The following is a 19,264-nucleotide window of genomic DNA, read 5'->3' as shown; positions in this document are numbered from 1 at the left end:
TAAGTATCTGGTATACTTCAGGATTGATTATACAGATTACTGATTATTTTAAAGCATTATTTTGTCAATGAAATTTTACAAATTTTGATAATAACCTTAATGTATTTTTAAATAAGAATAAATATGATCTCTACTAAATGTATAACTTTTGTATCTTTATGAATAGTTTATTTAAAAGCATAAGGCTCTATTTTTTTCTATTTAGTTTCTATTTTTTTCAAATATTTAAAAACACACTTTTTCAAAAGGGATCACTCTTTTTGGTTGGGATTATTGTAAATACGTTGTTTTCTTTATCCAAAATTTTACATAATGTTATGTGTTAGCTGTATCAGGATCAAAGAAGTTTTTTTAATTTGTATGATTTCTTCATTGTTTTAAAGAGAGATGTAATTTTATGATAATAGAAATCAATATGGATTACAATGGGAAGCAAATTTTAAAAATAAAATTAAATTTGTACGTATATGCTGACTTTTTAAATTTCACTTCAAAGGAACCATCTCCCAGCAAGATAATCCACAAAAGCCCTTTATTTAGGAATAAATATTAAATTTGATAGAATCAAGTAAAAAAAATAGTGAACTTGATTACACATATAGCATTTAGTATTCTTACAGCACTTAGTAGTCATTTAATACATTTGCTCTTTTAAAATGCTTTAGCAACAATAAGGTATATTTCTAGTCCGTATTCTTCTAAGTAGATAAGCAAGTATCACTAAGAATCTATTTGTGTAATTGAAATACCAAGCATCTAGTTAAGCCCACCATTTTATATTTCATTTGTTCCAGAAACATCCAGCTGCTTTTGGAATATAAATGTACACAACTGACCTCCACTGCTGATTTCTTCGGGCAGTTGGTTCTGCGAGACTGCCTCTGTATAGTTTTCTTAAGTCATGCAACACAAACTTGAAGCTAAGACATATAGTACCTGTCAGTGCCAATACCTAATAAATCTTTCCTAATAATCCTGATATAACATTGGTAATTCCCTTGGAATACAAATTGTTATTCCTGATTAGTTACATTTTCACAAAAATATAACTAAAGTCTCAACCTAAATCATTTCAAATGAGCATGGACCATTAATTTTGAATGCATTCTTGAAAATCATGCTGAAAAATAAAATGGTCAGCTTCTTTTAAGTATCTGATATAGCTTAGGACTGATTATGGGGACTACTGATTATTTTAAAACTTTATTTTGTCAATGGAATTTTATGTCTTGACAATGACCTTAATGTATTTTTAAACAAGTATGATCTCTACTAAATGTATATATTTTGTACTTATTAATAGTTTATTTAAAAGCATAAGGTTCTGGTTTTTCTATTTCAAATGATTTAGGTTGAAATTTTTGTTATATTATGCTAAATGATAGAGTTACCATTTTTGTTTTTATTTTTATTTTTAGTGTTGGAAAGAGTATTTGAATTTGGGTTTTTAGCTCTGTTTTGTCCCTGATTCTTCAAAGATAAACGTAAAGTCCCTGATATGTTCTAGTACTCCAAAATAATAAAGATGAGATATAAATCGGTTCAGAGTGAACAGTGTAAAATTAGAAAAATAAAAGAAAGATTTTATATTTTATCCATTGATAAAGCTAAATCTGAAACACTAATAACAACTTGTGATCTCTCTGGTGCTTTACTCTTCTTTGAATTTGCACAGATTATTTTTATTTCTCACAGTAGCCATTTGGTAGAGCATTTATCAATACCATCTATTTAGACAGGGGGAACTAAAGTTTAGAAATGTGAAGGGAATCTCTTTAAGACTTAGAACTACCACTACTGACTTCAGGTCTGTGCCCTCATTTTACACCAGTGGTTTTCACTCGTTGACTCAGAATCCACGGGGGAGGCCGATTTAGAGTGGAGCCGAGTTACTGCCAGGAAGTGAGCATTGTGGGATGCGAAACACATAACACTTCTCACACTTAAGTGTAGTACTGGTTTGAATTATGTGTGACATAAAGTACAAATAACACCTCTCACACTTATGTGTAGTATTGGTTTGAATTATGTGTGACATAAAGTACAAATATCACTTCTCACACTTACGTGTAGTATTGGTTTGAATTACATGTGACATAAAGTACAAATTTATTTAAAAGCATCTGAATCAGGAATGCTTTTAAATAAATTAGTTTAGTTGGCCTTTATGTATTTTCCTAATAAATACCAGAAGTACAGCTTCTATCGAGTTGGTAGATCCTGCCTTGAAGTCAGCCAAAGCTGCATTTCAGGCCCTGTCCCAACACTCCTGGCAACACGATGTCAAACACCTTCCTTAACTTCCGTGCCTCTGTTTGCTCTTCTGGAAAATGTAGATAATACTTACACATAGCTTATAGGATTCCATGAGCATTAAATGAAATTAGACATGCGAAGTATTTAAAATGCTGCTTGGCATATAGCAAATACTCAAAAATTGTTAATATTATTTTAATTATTAATGGTGTCATTACATTGTATATTTCCATGAATGTTCTCATTTTAAAAAGGGATTTTTATACTTCAAACAAGGGAATGATTTCTCTATACTATACTGCCTGGGTGCCTCCTTATTTTGGTTTAAATTGGCAAATGCTGGGTATTTCACATTTTTCTGTGACTTAAAAACTCAACTTTTAGTTGTGATATAACTCAAGCTTAAGGCATGTAAACAATGGAGAGAGGAGGCTAATAAAATCAGCTGGGTGTGCTTGGGAATCTCTTCCTTGATACTCCTGGAAGACTACCTGGGATGCGTCTCAGGCTGGAGGATCATGGACCTCATCTTTTTTTAGTTCTAATTTTCCATTCCAGGGTGCATATTGCTAATTACTATGGGGAACCTTGTAAAAATTATTACAAATTGGGAAAGAAGAAGCCATTCTGTGAGCACCTTTTTAAAATAAACCACTTCTTCCTATGCTCAAGGCAGCAAGAAACAGTTTAATAGCAATGAAATAAACTCACCACCTGTTTGTGCAGGAGGATCAAAGAATTCTAACAAACCTAAGAATGCTTTGATCATTTTTCAGCCAGAAGAAAATTATGAAGCTCTTCATTGATAGTTCATGGGGAATTTGAAGACACTGATCAAAGAAAACTGTTACTACTATAGACTAGAAATTAAAATATCTGCATATAAGCTACTTCAGTACATTATACTTCTTTCAGTGGTGAATTGCATATTTAAAATTTCAAATGGTTGTCTTATGATTAAGCTAAATTTTATTTTAGCCTCTATGCCCTAAAATAAAATATTAAAATGTTTTTTAAGCAACTTCATTCTTTTGTTAATGACTTCCAAATTATATAGTTGAGATGAATTGAGAGGGCAGTGTGTAGTTTACATTTTGCAGAATCCCTCTAAGGGATTCTAAACCCAATTGAGCAGGATTATTCAAATGAGAGAATGTTTTGACATTCTTTCATGATCTTTAAGAAAAATTTCCATATGTTTTTCAATTCTATAATAGGGTTATAAGATTATAGATTTCACTTTTAAATACTGTAATAATACAGCTAAGTGGTATGAAGGAAAGGATAGCAAAACTTTTATAATAGAAAAGGGTGTGCTTATGGGCATTTTGTTGTACAAATTTGAGCATTTGAAATGGAAAACATAAGAATCATTTGAAAAAAAAAAAAAGAATCATTTGAAAATACTACTGTGCCATGGGAGAAAACACTCCTGTATGAATAGCACGAAAAAACGGAAGATAAAGGTCAGTGCTGTTTTTGAGTGAAAATCTAGACATTTCCTAGAGTTTTAAAGAAAGAGAATACTTATTCTGCAACTGCATGGTCTGGGTCTGAGCCAGTTTTCATGTGTAGTTAATAGCTCCTACCTCTGAAGTCGTTGGAAGGCATTTAACAAAATGTGCATTAAAATACTTCAGGAATAAATAGTATGCCTAAGGATGTGGAATCCTAAACAGGAAAAGAAGTCACAAACATCTCATTAAAAATCTGTTAATTGGTTGTAAGAAAAACAGAGAAGGAAAGGCAGATCCCCACGTTCAGACCACATCCATTGAAGCCTGGTACACTAAATATTTGCCCTTACCTGTGGTTACCTTCCCCCCATTCCATACCAACTTCCTCCTAAAAATGAAAGAAACTAGTAACACAAAGACCCACAAAAGAAACCATACAAAACATTAATGCAAAAGATCTTTCAATACCTAAAGTGGGTCATTCTATGCTTCACACTTTATTGAAAAAAACAAATCCAAGATTTGAAATGTAGTGTGGTCTTTGGCATTACTTGCAAATTAGTTCCTGCAAAACTTTACTGAAGAGGAACAAAGTCCATTAATTTCTGAAATGGCATATTATGGACGTAGTCTCTAAGTTCTGCTGACTAACTTGCTTCATGAGTTAAGGCAGAGCTCACGGAGGATTGTCCACCAAATAGCTCTGCAAAACCAGCCCAAAGGGCCGTTCCCCTGATTCAACAATGTTTAAAGGAGAAAGTAGGTGATGGCTGAAGAGGCATTTTGTGCTCTTCTGAAACTAAATGTTGTGTGATGTCCTGAGCTTATAAATAAGTGAAGAACCTGGTGGGCAAATGAGTAGGATACAAAGAAGTGGTCCATCTTTCTGGCATCATCAGTAATGATTAGTGCTTTCTTCTGCAGTTCATTCAGCTCTTGAGAACTTGCCAGTTCAGGCTTTGGAGTAAAAAGATGTGTGCTATTTGGAAGATAGGGATCTGTTTTATTTTACAGTAAAATATGCCAGCAGTGAATTTGATACATGTGTTAGGAAGTAACATTTGTATTAGTCAAAGCTGAGAAATTTAATTAAGTATTATGTGTCTAGTTACTTTCCCCATGGAAGTATTTACAGGGCTGAGCAATTTGATGACTAATGGACATATTTAAAGGGCGTCTGTTACCGATCATGGAAACAAACAAATAAAGTAAAATAAAATTTGTTACTTTTGGCAAGTTCTTATTGCAGTAGAATCATATGCTGAATGGTATCCCTGAGATTTTTTTTTTTCAGCATATATGTTTTAATAGGTACGTGGCCAATTTTGACTTGCAAGGGAAAGATACTTCAAATTGGCTGCATGTTAAAAGAGATCAGTCCCAAACAAATCTGTGTGCAGAAAATGCCATTCAATTTGTGATGTCTTGCTAATGAAGGAAGCCTTGAAAAACAAACCAACTGAAAAACCCCAGCAACTTAGTAGACCTAAGTGTGGTAAATCTTATGTTCCACCCGGGGTGAAGTTTACCTTCCTAGCAAAGGGTGTGCCTCAGTGATCACAACACAGATGATGTTAAGGTGTCAGCTAGTAATGTTAATGAGAAAAGCTGTCCAGGTATATTAAAAAAAAAAAAAGGCAAAAAATAAATGAACAAACAACTGCACTTGAGAGCTGAGCAGCAGTTCAAACAGCGACTCCTAGCCTCAGAGTCTGAGAGCAGATAGGCAGCAGTGGGGACTGTGGCAGTCTGTGGCTTGCTGGCCACATCAAAAAGGGAGTCACTACTTGGCTCAGCTAATTGTTGCTGTGTGGAAATGTGAGTCCAGTAATGCCAGATTTTTATAGCTCTTCAAGAGAGCGGAAATCTGTGTTTTATGTGAAATCTTTCATTTTGAAATGTTTATTCAGAGCTCAAATATGGTGGAGGAGTTGGGAAGAAAGCCCTTGCAGGCCAAACAAAATCTTCTTTTGGATCCATTTGAACCAGAGGTATAGACTTTGATTTGTTTACTTCTGAGTTAGCTAAATGAGTCGTGTTTCTAAAGTTGGAGAGGAAAAGCTTCCTAGTATATGAACAGAAAAATGACTACATGCGTAGGTAAGAGCTGGAACCATGGCGTCCGTCTGCCCGTGTTTGTGTCCTGGCTGGGTACTGTGGGCATGTTACCAATTCGCTTTGTGTCCAGATGCCACTTGAGTAAAATAGGAATGATAATGGTACAAGTTTCATAGAGTTGCTGTGAGGATTTGGAAGAGCTAATTTATATAAACTGCTTAGTACAATGCCTGGCATATAGTGATTACTCAATAAATATTAGCTATTACTATTTTGCAATAAAATGGTATTTAAAGGATTTACCTATTTGTTATACCTGAAGAAAATATCCCCTATAAATGTGGAGGATCTCTTTTGTGTTGGAGTATGGGTTAAGAGCATGGATTCTGGAGTCAGCAGGCTAGGATTTGAACTCTTGCTCTATCACTGTATAACTTGAACAAGTTAATTAATTTTTCTGAGCTTTAGATTCCTCATCTGTAAAACAGGAATAATAACCCACATCTGAAAGTTGTAAGAATTCAGGGAGATAATACACACAGTCAGTGTTGGCATATAAGTCAATAAGTTTTACCTGTTGTTATGATTATTCTGTTAGGATATTTTCTCCCATTACTTGGAAGTTCCATTTTTGCAAACACTTTTTAAGTTATTTATTTCTTATTATATGTATTTAATGAAAATGACATTGCATTTGATTCACAAAGTAAACTTCATCTTAATGAGCCACATTACAACAGTGGGTCTCAGCCAGGTGATTTACCCTTTAGAAGACATTTGGCAACATCTGGAGACATTTTTGGTTGCCATAACTGAGGGGAATGCTGCTGGCATCTAGTGGGTGGAGGCCAAGGGCGCTGCTAAATACCCTGTAATATAAAGGACAGCCCCCACGGCAAAGAACGGTTCTGCCCAAAATGTTGATAGTGCTGAGCTTGAGAAGCCTTTACTACAGCTATATTATTACATCATAATATTTAGTTTGTAATGTTTTTGCTAAGCAGAGGAAGAATTATTGTTTTATCGAAACATTACCTAAATTTCAGATAGCTGTTAACGTGTAAACTGAAATCTGTAGAACAATACTTAATAAAATATATTTAAATGCATATATTCCTGTTTTCTTCTAGTTACAAAAGTAATATGAGCTGGTGAAAATTAAAAGACTACAAAAGCATATAAATAGACAGTGAGGTCCACCTTTTTCCCAACTATCGCCATAGAAATTCTCTGGAAATGCAATAGTTTAAGTTATATTACTTCAGACTTTCAAATACAGTCACACATCTCATAAAAGTGCTTTAGTCAATGTCAGAACACATGTGTGATGGTGGTCCCATAAGACTATAATAGAGCTGAAAAATTCCTATTACCTAGTAACATCGTGTTCATCATAGTGTCATAGTGCAATGCATTACTCAGGTATTTGGGGTGATGCTGGCGTTAACAAACCTACTGCCCTGCCAGTCACATAAAAGTTTGGCATATGCAATTATGTACAGTACATAATACTTGATAATAAGTGACTGTTACCGGTTTATGCATTTACATTACTATACTTTTTATCATTATTTTAGGGTGTACGCCTCTACTTACAAAAAAAAAATGTTAATTGTAAGACAGCCGGAGGCAGGTTTTTCAGGAGGCATTTCAAAGGCATTGTTATCATAGAAGATGACTGCTCCATATGTTATTGCCCAGAAGACCTCCCAGTGGGACAAAATGGGGAGGTGGAAAGCTGATATTCATCATCCTGATCTTGTGTAGGTCTAGGCGCGCACGCGTGCGTGTGTGTGTGTGTGTGTGTGTGTGTGTGTGTGTTTGCTTTTAGCAAAAAAGTTTTAAAAAGATTTTTTAAAAGCTTATAGAATAAAGATATAAAGAAAGTATTTTATGTAATTGAAAATCGCATTTGTTTTTTAAGATAAACGTTACTGCAAAAGAGTTAAAAAGTTAAACAAATTTTAAGTTTTTAAAGTAAAAAGCTACATTATACTAAGGTTAATTTATTATTGAAGAAAGATTGTAAAAATAAATTTAGTATAGTTTAAAGGAAATTGCATAAAACCTCCTGTACAGTGTTATGAAGTCTGCAGTAGTGTACTGCAATGTCCTAGGCCTTCGTATTCACTCACCACTCACTCACTGACTCACCCAGAGCAACTTCCAGTCCCGAAGCTCCATTTATAAGTGCCATATACCAATGTACCATTTCTTAACTTATATACCACATTTTAACTGTACCTTTTCTATGTTTAGATACACAAATACTTAGCATCGTGTTAGAGTTGTTTCCAATATCCACTATAGTAACATGACATACAGGTTTGTAGCCTGTATAGAGCCTAGGTGTGCCACAGACTATACCATCTAGATTTATGTAAGTACACTCAATGATGTTCACAAAGGGATGAAATGGCCTAACATAACACCACATTTTTCAGGATGAAACCCCATTGTTAAGTGACACATGACTGTATATGCGTATGCTGTTCCGTAATTTGCTTTTTAAAAATTTATGTCTTTTTTCTTCCTGACCAGTGTAGTCCTAAAACAACTATGTATGGCAGAGCAGGGCAGATATTCAGGAAGGGTGGTGTGGCATGTGGCGTTAGAGCCCACATTAGGTAGGGAGACATCCGTGTGATGGGGTTGGTGACCTGGCATGGAGCATTAGAGCCCAAACAGGGTGAGGAAGGCATCCATGTGTGTGCAGCCTGGTCTAGGGTGTTCCCAAAGGGCAAGTGAGATAAAGAGCACAAAGAGGAAGGTCTGGTGCAGGGCTTTGAGCCCAGGTCGGAGAAGGGGCAAAAATCAAGGACATGTTCAAGGGATAATAGAGACATGTCAAAGGAATACAACAACTATGTTGAAGGGGCCACAACTGAGATAGTTTGAGCATCAAAGGAATTAATGTAAGTAAATAAAGCTAGTAACAGATTAAAATCCACTGAATAAAATAGGAAACACTGAGTCCATGTGGATATATAAATAGATAAATAAATTAAAAGTTTGATAAGAAATGGAAAATTTATCAAGTTAAAAATAATCTGTTTGGCCAGGCACAGTGGCTCAGGCCTGTAATCCCAGCACTTTGGAAGGTCGAGATAGGCGAATAGCTTGATTCCAGGAGTTTGAGATCAGCCTGGAAAACATGGTGAAACCCTGTCTCTACAAAAAATCATTAGCTGGGTGTGGTGGTGCACACCTGTGGTCCCAGCTATTTAAGAGGCTGAGGTAGGAGGATCGCCTGAGCCCAGGAGGTGGAGGTTGCAGTCAGCCACGATCATGCCACTGTACTCCAGCCTGGGCAACAGAGCAAAACCCTGACTCAAAAGAAAAATAACCTCTTCACCAAAAAACATTAATTATAAAGGGAAAAATAGTAACAGTATGGTGGAAACAGCTGGAAGACATCAGCTTAATCAAATTGGTCAAACATAATATTGTCAGTAATGAGACAAGTCACAGTCATGGCCACTTAATAAAATGCTGTGGTAGCCAGCTTCCAAGCAGACGGTCCTCTCCACCTACCTATTCATACCCTTGGGTAGTCTTCTCCTTCAGTGGGTGACGCCGACCTGGATAGCCAGCAGGATGTTAGAGAAATGATAGTTATGTGGCTTCTGATGCTACGTAATAAAAGACTGCTCACTCTGGGGGAAGCCAACAGCCATGCTGTGAGGCTACTCAAGCAGCCTGAGAGAGAGAGGCTACATAGTGAGGACATATTTTTCCTGCCAACAACCAGCACTAACTTGCTGGCCATGTAGCAAGCTACCTTGCAGGCAAATCTTCCAGCTCCAGTCAAACCTTCAGATGACTGTGGTTCTGGTTCACATCTAAACTGTAACCTCGTAAGAGAATCTCCCAGCTAAGCTTTTCCTGATGCACAGAAACTATGCAAGATGGTTTTCATTGTTTTCACCTACCATGTTTTGGGGTAATTAGATATGTAGCAATGGACAATTAATACAGATGTAGTGAGAAGAATGCAGCATCATTTCTGTCATACTCCTGCCAAAGATGCATAACCTGAATCTTGTCCTAATGAAATGAACCAAACACTAATTGAGAGGCATTCTGCAAAATAACTACCCTGTAGTCTTCTATAGAGTCAAGGACAGATTGAGAAACTGTCTGGAGTGAAGGAGGCTGGAGACATGACAACTTTCCTTGGAATGCCTGATTCTGAAATGGATTATTTTGCTATAAAATACATTATTGGAACAGTGGGCAAAATTTGGAACCTGAAGATTAGATGCTAATAATGTGTCCATGTGAATTTTTTTATTTTGATGGTTTTATTGAGGTTATATAGCAGAATATATTTGTTTTTAGGAAGCCACACTAAAGTGTTTAGAGGTGATGAAACATCAGATCAGTAACTCCAAAATGATTACGGAAAAAGTTCTTTATACTATATTCGCAGCATTTCTATAAGTTTCAGATTATTTTAAAATATTTTAAGTTATGCAAAAAATATGTTATAGAATATGCCCTTAGAGGCCAGGCTTGGTGGCTCATGCCTGTAATCTCAGCACTTTAGAAGGCTGAGGCAGGCAGATCACTTGAGCCCAGGAGTTTGAGACCAGCCTGGTAAACTTGGCAAAAACTCTCTCCACAAAAAATACAAATATTAGCAGGGCGTGGTGGTGTGTACCTGTAGTCTCAGCTACTCAGGAGGCTGAGGCAGGAAGATCACTTGAGTCTGGGAGGCAGAGGTTGCAGTGAGCCAGCCTGAGTGACAGAGTAAGACCCCTTCACAAAAAAAAAAAAAAAGAATATGCCCTTGCCTTTAAAAATAGACATATATTGTCTTTAAAAAAGGAATGCATAGTATTGTGGTTTTTGTAACTGTAAGGTTTTTTTGTTTGTTTATTTACAAATCTCTTATTGAAGGACATTTAAATTGCTTTCAGTTCTTTGCCATTATAAACATTCAGGTCTTTATTATTACAAAAAAATACTAGTAAATATTTTTATAAACATAGTCATGTCTTGTTCAGTTTTTGCCCAAGAATTAATCCTCAGAAATCAAATTACTATGTGAATGGATATGCACCTTTTAATCAGTTTAATCATAAGTCATTCAAGGGAACTGCATAAAATCTCCTTAAAAGAAAATGAAATTTACAGTTTGGTAGTCATTTTTATTTTTCTCCAGCAGAAAGTAATTTCTATAAGAGTGGGAACTTTATCTGTCTTGATTATCACCATCTCCACCATTCAGAGTCTCAGGCATTCAGTGTATATTTGTTGCAACAATAATAGGGAGCATTTATTATGTGTCCAGCACTGTTCTAAGGGAATTAATTCAGTTTTTCCTGGTAACAGCCCTACAAGGTAGGTAATATGACTTTGTCCATTTTGCAGATGAAGAAACCGCAGGTAGAGAGAGAGGTTAGGTACTTGCCTAGTTTCACATAGCTAATGAATAGTGGAGCCAGGAATCAGGCAGTTTTCCTTCAGTTTACAGGTACCCACTATGCTGTCCTGGGTCTCTTATAAATGAATATAGGAATGAATGGTCAAAAATGACCATTTAAAAATGAAAATTAGAGGGAATGAACTGCCTACTTTGTAAGGACCAAATTAGTTTTATGGTCCTCTGGACTAGGCTGAACTTAACTACCTACTAATGCTCCACCCGGAATTAATATTCATATGGTTATAAATCATTCTTACCTAAAGATTTTATGGATATGTAAACAGAACATTTGATTTGTATTACAGATAAAATAGTAAATCTGGGCCTGCAGCTTGAGTCTAGGAGGCAGAGCTTTTACTACTTTATGAGCATATTCTGTTCCCCCACTGGGTTCCTTTGCTCCTGCCATTTCCCTGGACCTGGAATGCTCATTGTCCACCTCCCATAGTGGAAGCTGCCTTCCAAGGCTTGCTCAATAGCCACCTCTTCCACTGAATACTGCTTTTACTCTTCTTTTTTTCTTGCCCTCCTTTTGAAGATTTTTCCCTTCTTCAAAATTCTGAGTCTCTTTTTATAGTACTCATATAGAATACTACATTCCAAATATACCTTATGTTACTGTGTAAAGTTCTCATCTCCTTTAATAGACTATATTCTTTTTTGGTTTTATTCATTTTATAAAACTCCAGTATGTATTACAATATTTTGTACGAAGTATTGAAACTAAGGGTTTTTTTTTTTTTTGGATGACTGAAAGAATTATCTCAGTGAAATATATTTAAAAATTTTAAATCCTAAATAAGAATATTAATGTAATTCGATTATTATATATTCCACATTATCAGGAATTATTAAATACTCATGGTTTTATTTTTCACATGATGATTGGTATTTCGTCTTTAGCTTATAAGTCATCCAGAAACAAGAAGCATAATTAGCTTTCAGTTTTATAGGACCTTTTGTTCTATTCATGGCTACAAATACCAGCTCTGCTTCTACCCACAACTTTAATTCCCTTTTCTTTAAGTGGGTGGTTTAGGGACATCAGAGGTAATTAAAATCAAAGAGATAAGTGGAATTTTTTTTTTTCAAAGGCCAGTACTTAAGGGTGTGTTCCTGTTAGAGAATTTTAATACTAAATGTGTTTTCAAGTGTTTGTGTGATACCAAATCTCCTTGCCAACTGGAAAAGGGACTGTCCTTGAATCCTGTTCTGAATGATATATTAAAACATAATCCCTTCTTCATACATACATATATATATATATATATATATATATATTTTTTTTTTTTTTTTGAAAGAACTTCAGGGTATGTGAAGTATTGTCGTTTGACAGGATTATACTTTGTTGCTAACAAAGGTAATAGCATAGCCTTCAGGCCAATTGTTTCTCTTCCTCCATGAGGAGTTCTTTCCTTTACCCACAGGATAAGGACAAAGCTGAAGGTTTTTGTTTCTGAAAGCTCAACCAGCAAACCAAAGGGAAAGTTCAAACAAATATTATTAGTCTTTTAAAAATGTCATTGCTGCCGGGCGCGGTGGCTCAAGCCTGTAATCCCAGCACTTTGGGAGGCCGAGGCGGGTGGATCACGAGGTCAAGAGATCGAAACCATCCTGGTCAACATGGTGAAACCCCGTCTCTACTAAAAATACTAAAAATTAGCTGGGCATGGTGGCGTGTACCTGTAATCCCAGCTACTCAGGAGGCTGAGGCAGGAGAATTGCCTGAACCCAGGAGGCGGAGGTTACGGTGAGCCGAGATTGCGCCATTGCACTGCAGCCTGGGCAACAAGAGCGAAACTCCGTCTCAAAAAAAAAAAAAAAAAAAAAAAAAAAATGTCATTGCTTATGTAAATAAGCTGGTCCTTGACTGCTGGTGAGCCTCAAGCATCCTTGAATTGGTTGGATGTTAAGTCAGGTTTTATTTATATTTGGTGTATGGTATGCTTCTTCTATGTAGAAAGCACTGATCATGAAGAATCTCACTTCATTTAAGGTTAGTGCTTTTTTATTTGTTTTGGTTCTAGGTTGTTGTTTTGTTTTGTTTTAGATTAGCGTCATTATCTTGTGATTTTCAGAGGCTGAGGTATTTTCAGAGACTGTGAAGCATTTTGATATGATTTTTCCTTAGTTTTTCTTTTACTGTTACACATCTCATCAAATTCATTTGAGATTCTTGGAACCATGTTTATAGTTACCGATTAAAATAAAATTTTAATCTCTTTCTTTGGAAGTACAGTATTTTTATATTGTGAATTATACAGTTTTAATTTATGCCTTCAGGCTAAAATTTGCAGGTTTGATACACAGTCTTAAATGTATTCAGAACAATAAAGTCAAAAGATGAATATTTTCAAGTTTAGCTTAGTTGAGTCCTCTCATAAAACGTTGAGCCGTCACACTAGGTCTTCATGGCCTCTCATTTGTATTAATGTGACGTTCTTGATCATAACCTTTGTAGATAAAATTCATTCGGGGGCAGCTAAGAGTCTCCCTACTCTTTCTAATTCTGTTGTGAAACTCCAAACTTTAGGAAAGAATATCTTTAGGGAGGTATGCCTTAAAAGTACAAAATTATTATTTTGCATATCAGAGGCAGGATTTTTAAATGGGCATTTACAGCTTGTGTATCATGTTAGCTGTTGAGTTTTCACTTGTTTTAAAATAATTCTGAGAACTTGGGCAATTCTGTGTTGATCCTTGGGAGTTCTTGGTAGGAGGTATCTTTCCTCTTAGATCTGTAGCTCTGTGACGCATGTATATAAAGATGCCTTTGTTCTCAAAGTCTTTTTCTATCTGATTACTGTGGTATCCAAGTGCTTTGTCTTTGCCTGTCTTCGTTTTGTTTTGTTTTGTTTTTTTCCTTGTGCCTTAGCCGGTCATTTGTGTGATGTCTACATTCAGCAGAGGTACTAAGAGCATTTTTGATGAGAGAAAGGACGGATAGAGGAAGTAAGGAGAAATTCAGAGTGGGGCGGCTGTGAGGGATAAAGGGGGAAAGAAGTAGGAAAAGAAAACAGGAGTGGGTGCGAGGGAGGAAGAGGAAGCCAAGGCGGAACAGGGTCTCTACACAGGCTACGCCGTTGGGGGTTCCTGAAATCTTGGGGGCCGCTCGTGGGGGCGGGAGCTCAACAGACCAGCATTTTCCCCGGGCTTGGGCGCAAGCTCGTCAAACTACTAATGTATGAAAGAACCTCAGCTGGGATTTGCCGAGGACAAATGCCGTAACGTGTTAGTCATCCATTATCTGCTTCTATTTTTGCAGGTTCTGAATGATGACTGGCGCGCGTCTGGGTGATGCCCCCCGCGGTCCCTGCCGTTCCGGACTGATAAGGCACCCGCGCGTCTAGCCCCAGCGCCAGGGCGCGCGAGCGGCGCTGGAGGGAGCCACGCTTCCGCCCGCGGGCCGGACCCAAGTCCCGCCTGCCGCGGGGTCTGCCCGCCGCCCGTGACCGGGGCGCCTCGCGCGGCCGCTCGCTGCTCTCACGCGCGGATGCTGTGTGGCCGCCGCGGGACGCGCGCCGCGCCCGGGCCATGAAGTAGCGGCTGCCGGCGGGTCCTCTCCCGGCGGGGCCGGAGCGGCGTGGACATGGCCGGCCGCGTCCCCAGCCTGCTAGTTCTCCTCCTCGTTTTTCCGAGCGGCTGCCTGGCTTTCCGAAGCCCACTTTCTGTCTTTAAGAGGTGGGTGTTCGCGGTCGGGGTGGTTTCTGTGCATGCTGCTGAGAAAGGCGATCCCTTGGATGAACCGGAGTGTTGGCAGAATGGGCGAGGGGGATGTTCTTTGCGGGAATGACTTGGAATTTTAGCACAGCAACTTCTTGTGAAGTCCCCCGTGCAGAAAAAGCCGACTGTTGTGTTGTAGCCAAGCAGTTCTGGCTTTCAAAACTCCAATTAGAAGTTGGGATTTCCAATACTAATCACTCCCTCTTGGGGAAGTATTTCAGGAACTACGATATAGTCGCTTAGATTTGAATGCCTTCTTGGTTATAATAGCTCGAAGGATAAAATATAAAGATACATCAGTGTCGAGGAGAAGCAGATCATAGTCTATAATGGCTCACAAGGAAACACTGAGCTGTATACAAACGCCTCATAATTACCTTATTAAATATTTATGTACTTGTACATTTGTAATTCACATTCGCAGTCTTTTATTTCTTCCTCTAACAGCTCTGCCTCCTAGCAAGATTATGGTTGGCTTTCTTGTTTCTAACTAGTAATTCTGAACACCGAAAATAGTCACAAAAATTTTTACTGGATTATCGTTAGTATTTCTGCCATTAGAAAATTGGCATGCCTGTGATAATTTGTTATGTATTAATACTGTATCTTCATTAACTTGCAACAAATATATGTTTTGACAAGTTTTTATTGAATGGCGTTTTAAACTAGCCTGCTTGGTTGCATTGGTTATATTTTGTTTACAAATTAGGTATATATTGTTATTGGACTATGAAATGCAAATCTGAGTATGTTTAAGAACATTGTGTAGTCATCACATCTTTAGAGTTTTCAATGGGTTTAAATCAATCATCCTTAAGGTCAGAGAATTCCTTTCTTTCCCCTTCTCATGTTAAGTTTAGATTGTATTATGTTCAAGAATATTGAAATTGTCTTCTTTTTTTCAAGGTTTAAAGAAACTACCAGACCATTGTCCAATGAATGTCTTGGTACCACCAGACCCGTAATTCCTATTGATTCATCAGATTTTGCATTGGATATTCGCATGCCTGGGGTCACACCTAAACAGGTGAGAGGAATTCTGTATTTCATTATTCACTTGTTCTGGATAGGCTATAATTAAAGTAAGGAAACTACACTTACAGCTGTAGGAACTTCTTTAAACGTGGGCATTTGCTTTCAAGACTCCAGCTAAGGCTAGAATATTATAAAGAGGATTAAGTTTTTCATGGTGAATCTTTCACTTAAATTTTGTTTTTAAAATTTTTACTGATATTGTCATTTGTGGTTTGAAATGGAATGTCAAAAATTTTTGCATTTTGAGATTCTCTATGGAGTAATAGCCTCTGTAATGCAGCATGCAAGTATGCATTAAAATACAAAAAATTATCCTAATAAAGGAAAATGATATTGAGCAGCTGCATCTAAGCTACTTCGTTTAGATATCCTTCTATTACAACCACAATGAAGAAATAAAAATGTGTTTACTGCCAAGAATTTGAAAAACAATACATTCTACACTTGTAAAAGTTAAGAAAACTGTGCATACAGGTGGCTGATTGTGAGTTTTGTTTAGCCTGACTTGCTCATTATAAGAGATGTATTTTTGAAATAATGGCAAAACTCATATAAATGTGACTTATAGAGCATTCTGAGTAGAACTAGGTTGTTGCTAGGGCTTTCCCTCTTTTAGGAACACACAAGAAGCTCAAACTCACTGCTGTCATGTGTGCAAGGTGTTTCATTAAGCATTAAAAGGCCAGAATTAATTATGCTTTACCGCCAGGCAGTTCAGGGATTTATGTGTGTCATTAAAAGATAGTCCTCTCCTTTTGAAGGGCTGCAGAGACAGGGAAAGACCTGAGTATTGTGGAGCTGCAGTAGCTGATGACTCATTGTTGCAGATAACTTTCTATTTTTCTTTTCTTTTTTATTTTATTTTCAGTACTAGGGAAATAAAGGTATTCGTATTCTATTTATTGGGCCAAATTCCCTTTGCAATTGACATCCCGAAGCTCTAGAGAATACACACACGCCTTTTTGGGGGGTCTAAGAATTGGCATTCATTTATTTGAAGACCTGCGTATGATTATCTATAAATAACTACCACTATAAAAATGACTTTCACTCCCTCCTCATCACCAAATGATCATGCAGATGACTTTCCGTGTATGCAGTTGTTACTGTGCTAGCTTTTAATTTCATAAGCTTTTTATTTAGTATTTAACTGCAAGAAGTGAAATGAGATTGAGACTAGGAGAGAAGAACAACAGTTGCTCACTTGTGAAGTGTGTCTCTTGTCTCTTCTCACTTTTTAAAGTGGGTTTCCCCCTGTATTTGCTTAAACTGAGTGTATTTCTTTTAAGGTATCCAGTAATTGGGTTTTAAAGCACTCTTTTCCCGCAAGAATATCATTATTTTATCAAATAGTCTTTTGTTGTGGTTCACTATCATTGTTATTCTTTCTTCTCATTATTTAAGAGTAATAACATTTAAATTACTTAACAATAATGATGGGCAGTTGTGATGAGATCAAAAATCTCAGTAAGAGATCCTAGAAGAATTGATTATAAAAGGATGTGAAGGAGTCGCATTTTCATAAAGTAAAATGTGTTCATTTTTATAATTTTATATCATTATCCAAATAAATCCACGAGGAAAGAACATACATTATTTAGATAACCGCGTTTTATTTTGCACTGTCTATATTCACCTTTGCCTCATGCAATGCACATTTGCTGACTGCCTTTCCAGCAAGTAGCTGGTTGCCTCCTTGCCCCTTCTCTGAGACCATGTGGTTCCCAAGAGCTTCCTACCCAGGCTCCAGAAACGGAACACATGGACCATGATTGGTAATTGACTATATCCCGCCTCCCTTTCCACAATGATTGGTTCAACAAAAGTGTGTGATTTAGACCATTCAAATCTTAGGACTTTTGCTGAGTATGTATTTTTTTCTGTTTCATGTAATCAGTAGGCTTGTAGTGCTAGGGTCTGCTGAGTTCTAGGAGCCATGCCTGGAATAAAACTAACACCATAGAGGGCAATGCAGAGAGATTTAAAGAATGTAGATGCTTGGTGATATCACTGCTTACACAGTGTTCAGTTTTGTTAGCCTTTCTTGTTTCAATAAGGTTGAGTTGGGTTTTGTATTACTCGCCACTGTAGCGACTGGGTAAATGATTCAGTTGCTCTGCCTGACAGCTCAGAACTGCTTGTTGAATATTTCTTCCACTTTTTTCCCATCACTCTCTATCCACCATGTACCATGAGTATGTAATTTGGTTCAGCTGACATACAGATCTTATACTTTGCAAACTTTTATGGGAAATGGTAGACTCTCCGTTGAATATACCCAGGAAGAGGGGAACCCAGAACCTTCAGAACCTCTTTCCTTCTGAACTTGGTGTTCTAGTGAAGAAGGCGAAGATCTGTGATGCCGTAAGTACTTTTGAAGAAAGTATTCTTTTCTTAAAATGAAGATAAAACCAAAGTTTTACACAAGTCATTAAGAGGAAAGGAGATTTTTTTAAAATGGAAAAATGAAAAATGAAAAAGTGTTAGAGGGAAGAAACGAAAGGTTGAATGGAACGAAGAGTTGGCCAAAAAACAAAGTGTAAAAAGGTCCAAGAAAATAGAATGAGCAGGAGCAAAAAGAAAAAGAAGAAATTCAGAAATAACTAGACTATGAAGATCGAACATTTAAAAATCATAAAAGATAAAGAAGATGAAGGAAAATATAAAAACAAAGAAAGACATTGAGAAGTTAAATGGCAGAGGATTTCTTTTTTTTTTTAATGGCAGACAATCAAGAAGAACAACATTTAAAGAAGGAACAGAGGAACAAGAACTTGAGTTGGGAATTAAGAGACATCATGTTGATTAAAGAAATGTATTCATTCCACATAGGTTTTTTTGATACAGTACATCTTAAGTTTTGGTAACAATGAAAGCTACATCGGTAAATCTGATGTGTATCCTTTCTTTGGAAAACTTGAGATTTTTAGGTAGGCTTGGATAGAGAAACAAGCAGATGTAGAACAGAGGTGGGAGGAACCTGAGACACAGTACAGATAGTGCAACTAACTGATTTTATACAGATGGAATACAAGCCTAGATTAGTGTCTTATCAAGGATGCCCAGTCGTGTCAGGCCTCTGAGTTGCCATTCTGCCATACCACAGGACTTTAAAGTGGCAATTAAAAATATCTCCCATTAAAACTAGATCCAATGAGTCCAGAAAAAGTGATTTAGTGTCTGTTGCAATATCAATTTTATAATCAAAATGAGCTCATTCTGTCTCTTCTCTGACTTAAAAAAATTTGAAAATACTTTCCATCCTTTTTTAGAAATGGATAATCAGTGTTTAACTCTGTTAATT

General features: G+C 36.8%; 1 protein-coding gene across 10 annotated transcripts in view; it reads left to right on the top strand.

Moving 5' to 3' along the window:
- PAM (peptidylglycine alpha-amidating monooxygenase) overlaps positions 1–19,264 on the top strand; it is a 282,041-nt gene that overhangs the window by 103,273 nt on the left and 159,504 nt on the right. For all 10 annotated transcript variants that reach the window (XM_074383152.1, XM_074383150.1, XM_074383147.1 and 7 more), the window contains 2 exons: positions 14,468–14,883; positions 15,832–15,952. In XM_074383152.1, the coding sequence (XP_074239253.1) occupies positions 14,792–14,883; positions 15,832–15,952 (213 nt within the window). In that variant the 5' untranslated portion in view covers positions 14,468–14,791. The remainder of the gene's footprint in view (positions 1–14,467; positions 14,884–15,831; positions 15,953–19,264) is intronic.

This window comes from Saimiri boliviensis, chromosome 1 (genome assembly GCF_048565385.1).
Source record: "Saimiri boliviensis isolate mSaiBol1 chromosome 1, mSaiBol1.pri, whole genome shotgun sequence".
Taxonomy (NCBI): Eukaryota; Metazoa; Chordata; class Mammalia; order Primates; family Cebidae; genus Saimiri; species Saimiri boliviensis.
The sequence above is the reverse complement of the archived record's forward strand: the minus strand, read 5'-3'. Positions and strand labels throughout refer to the sequence as shown.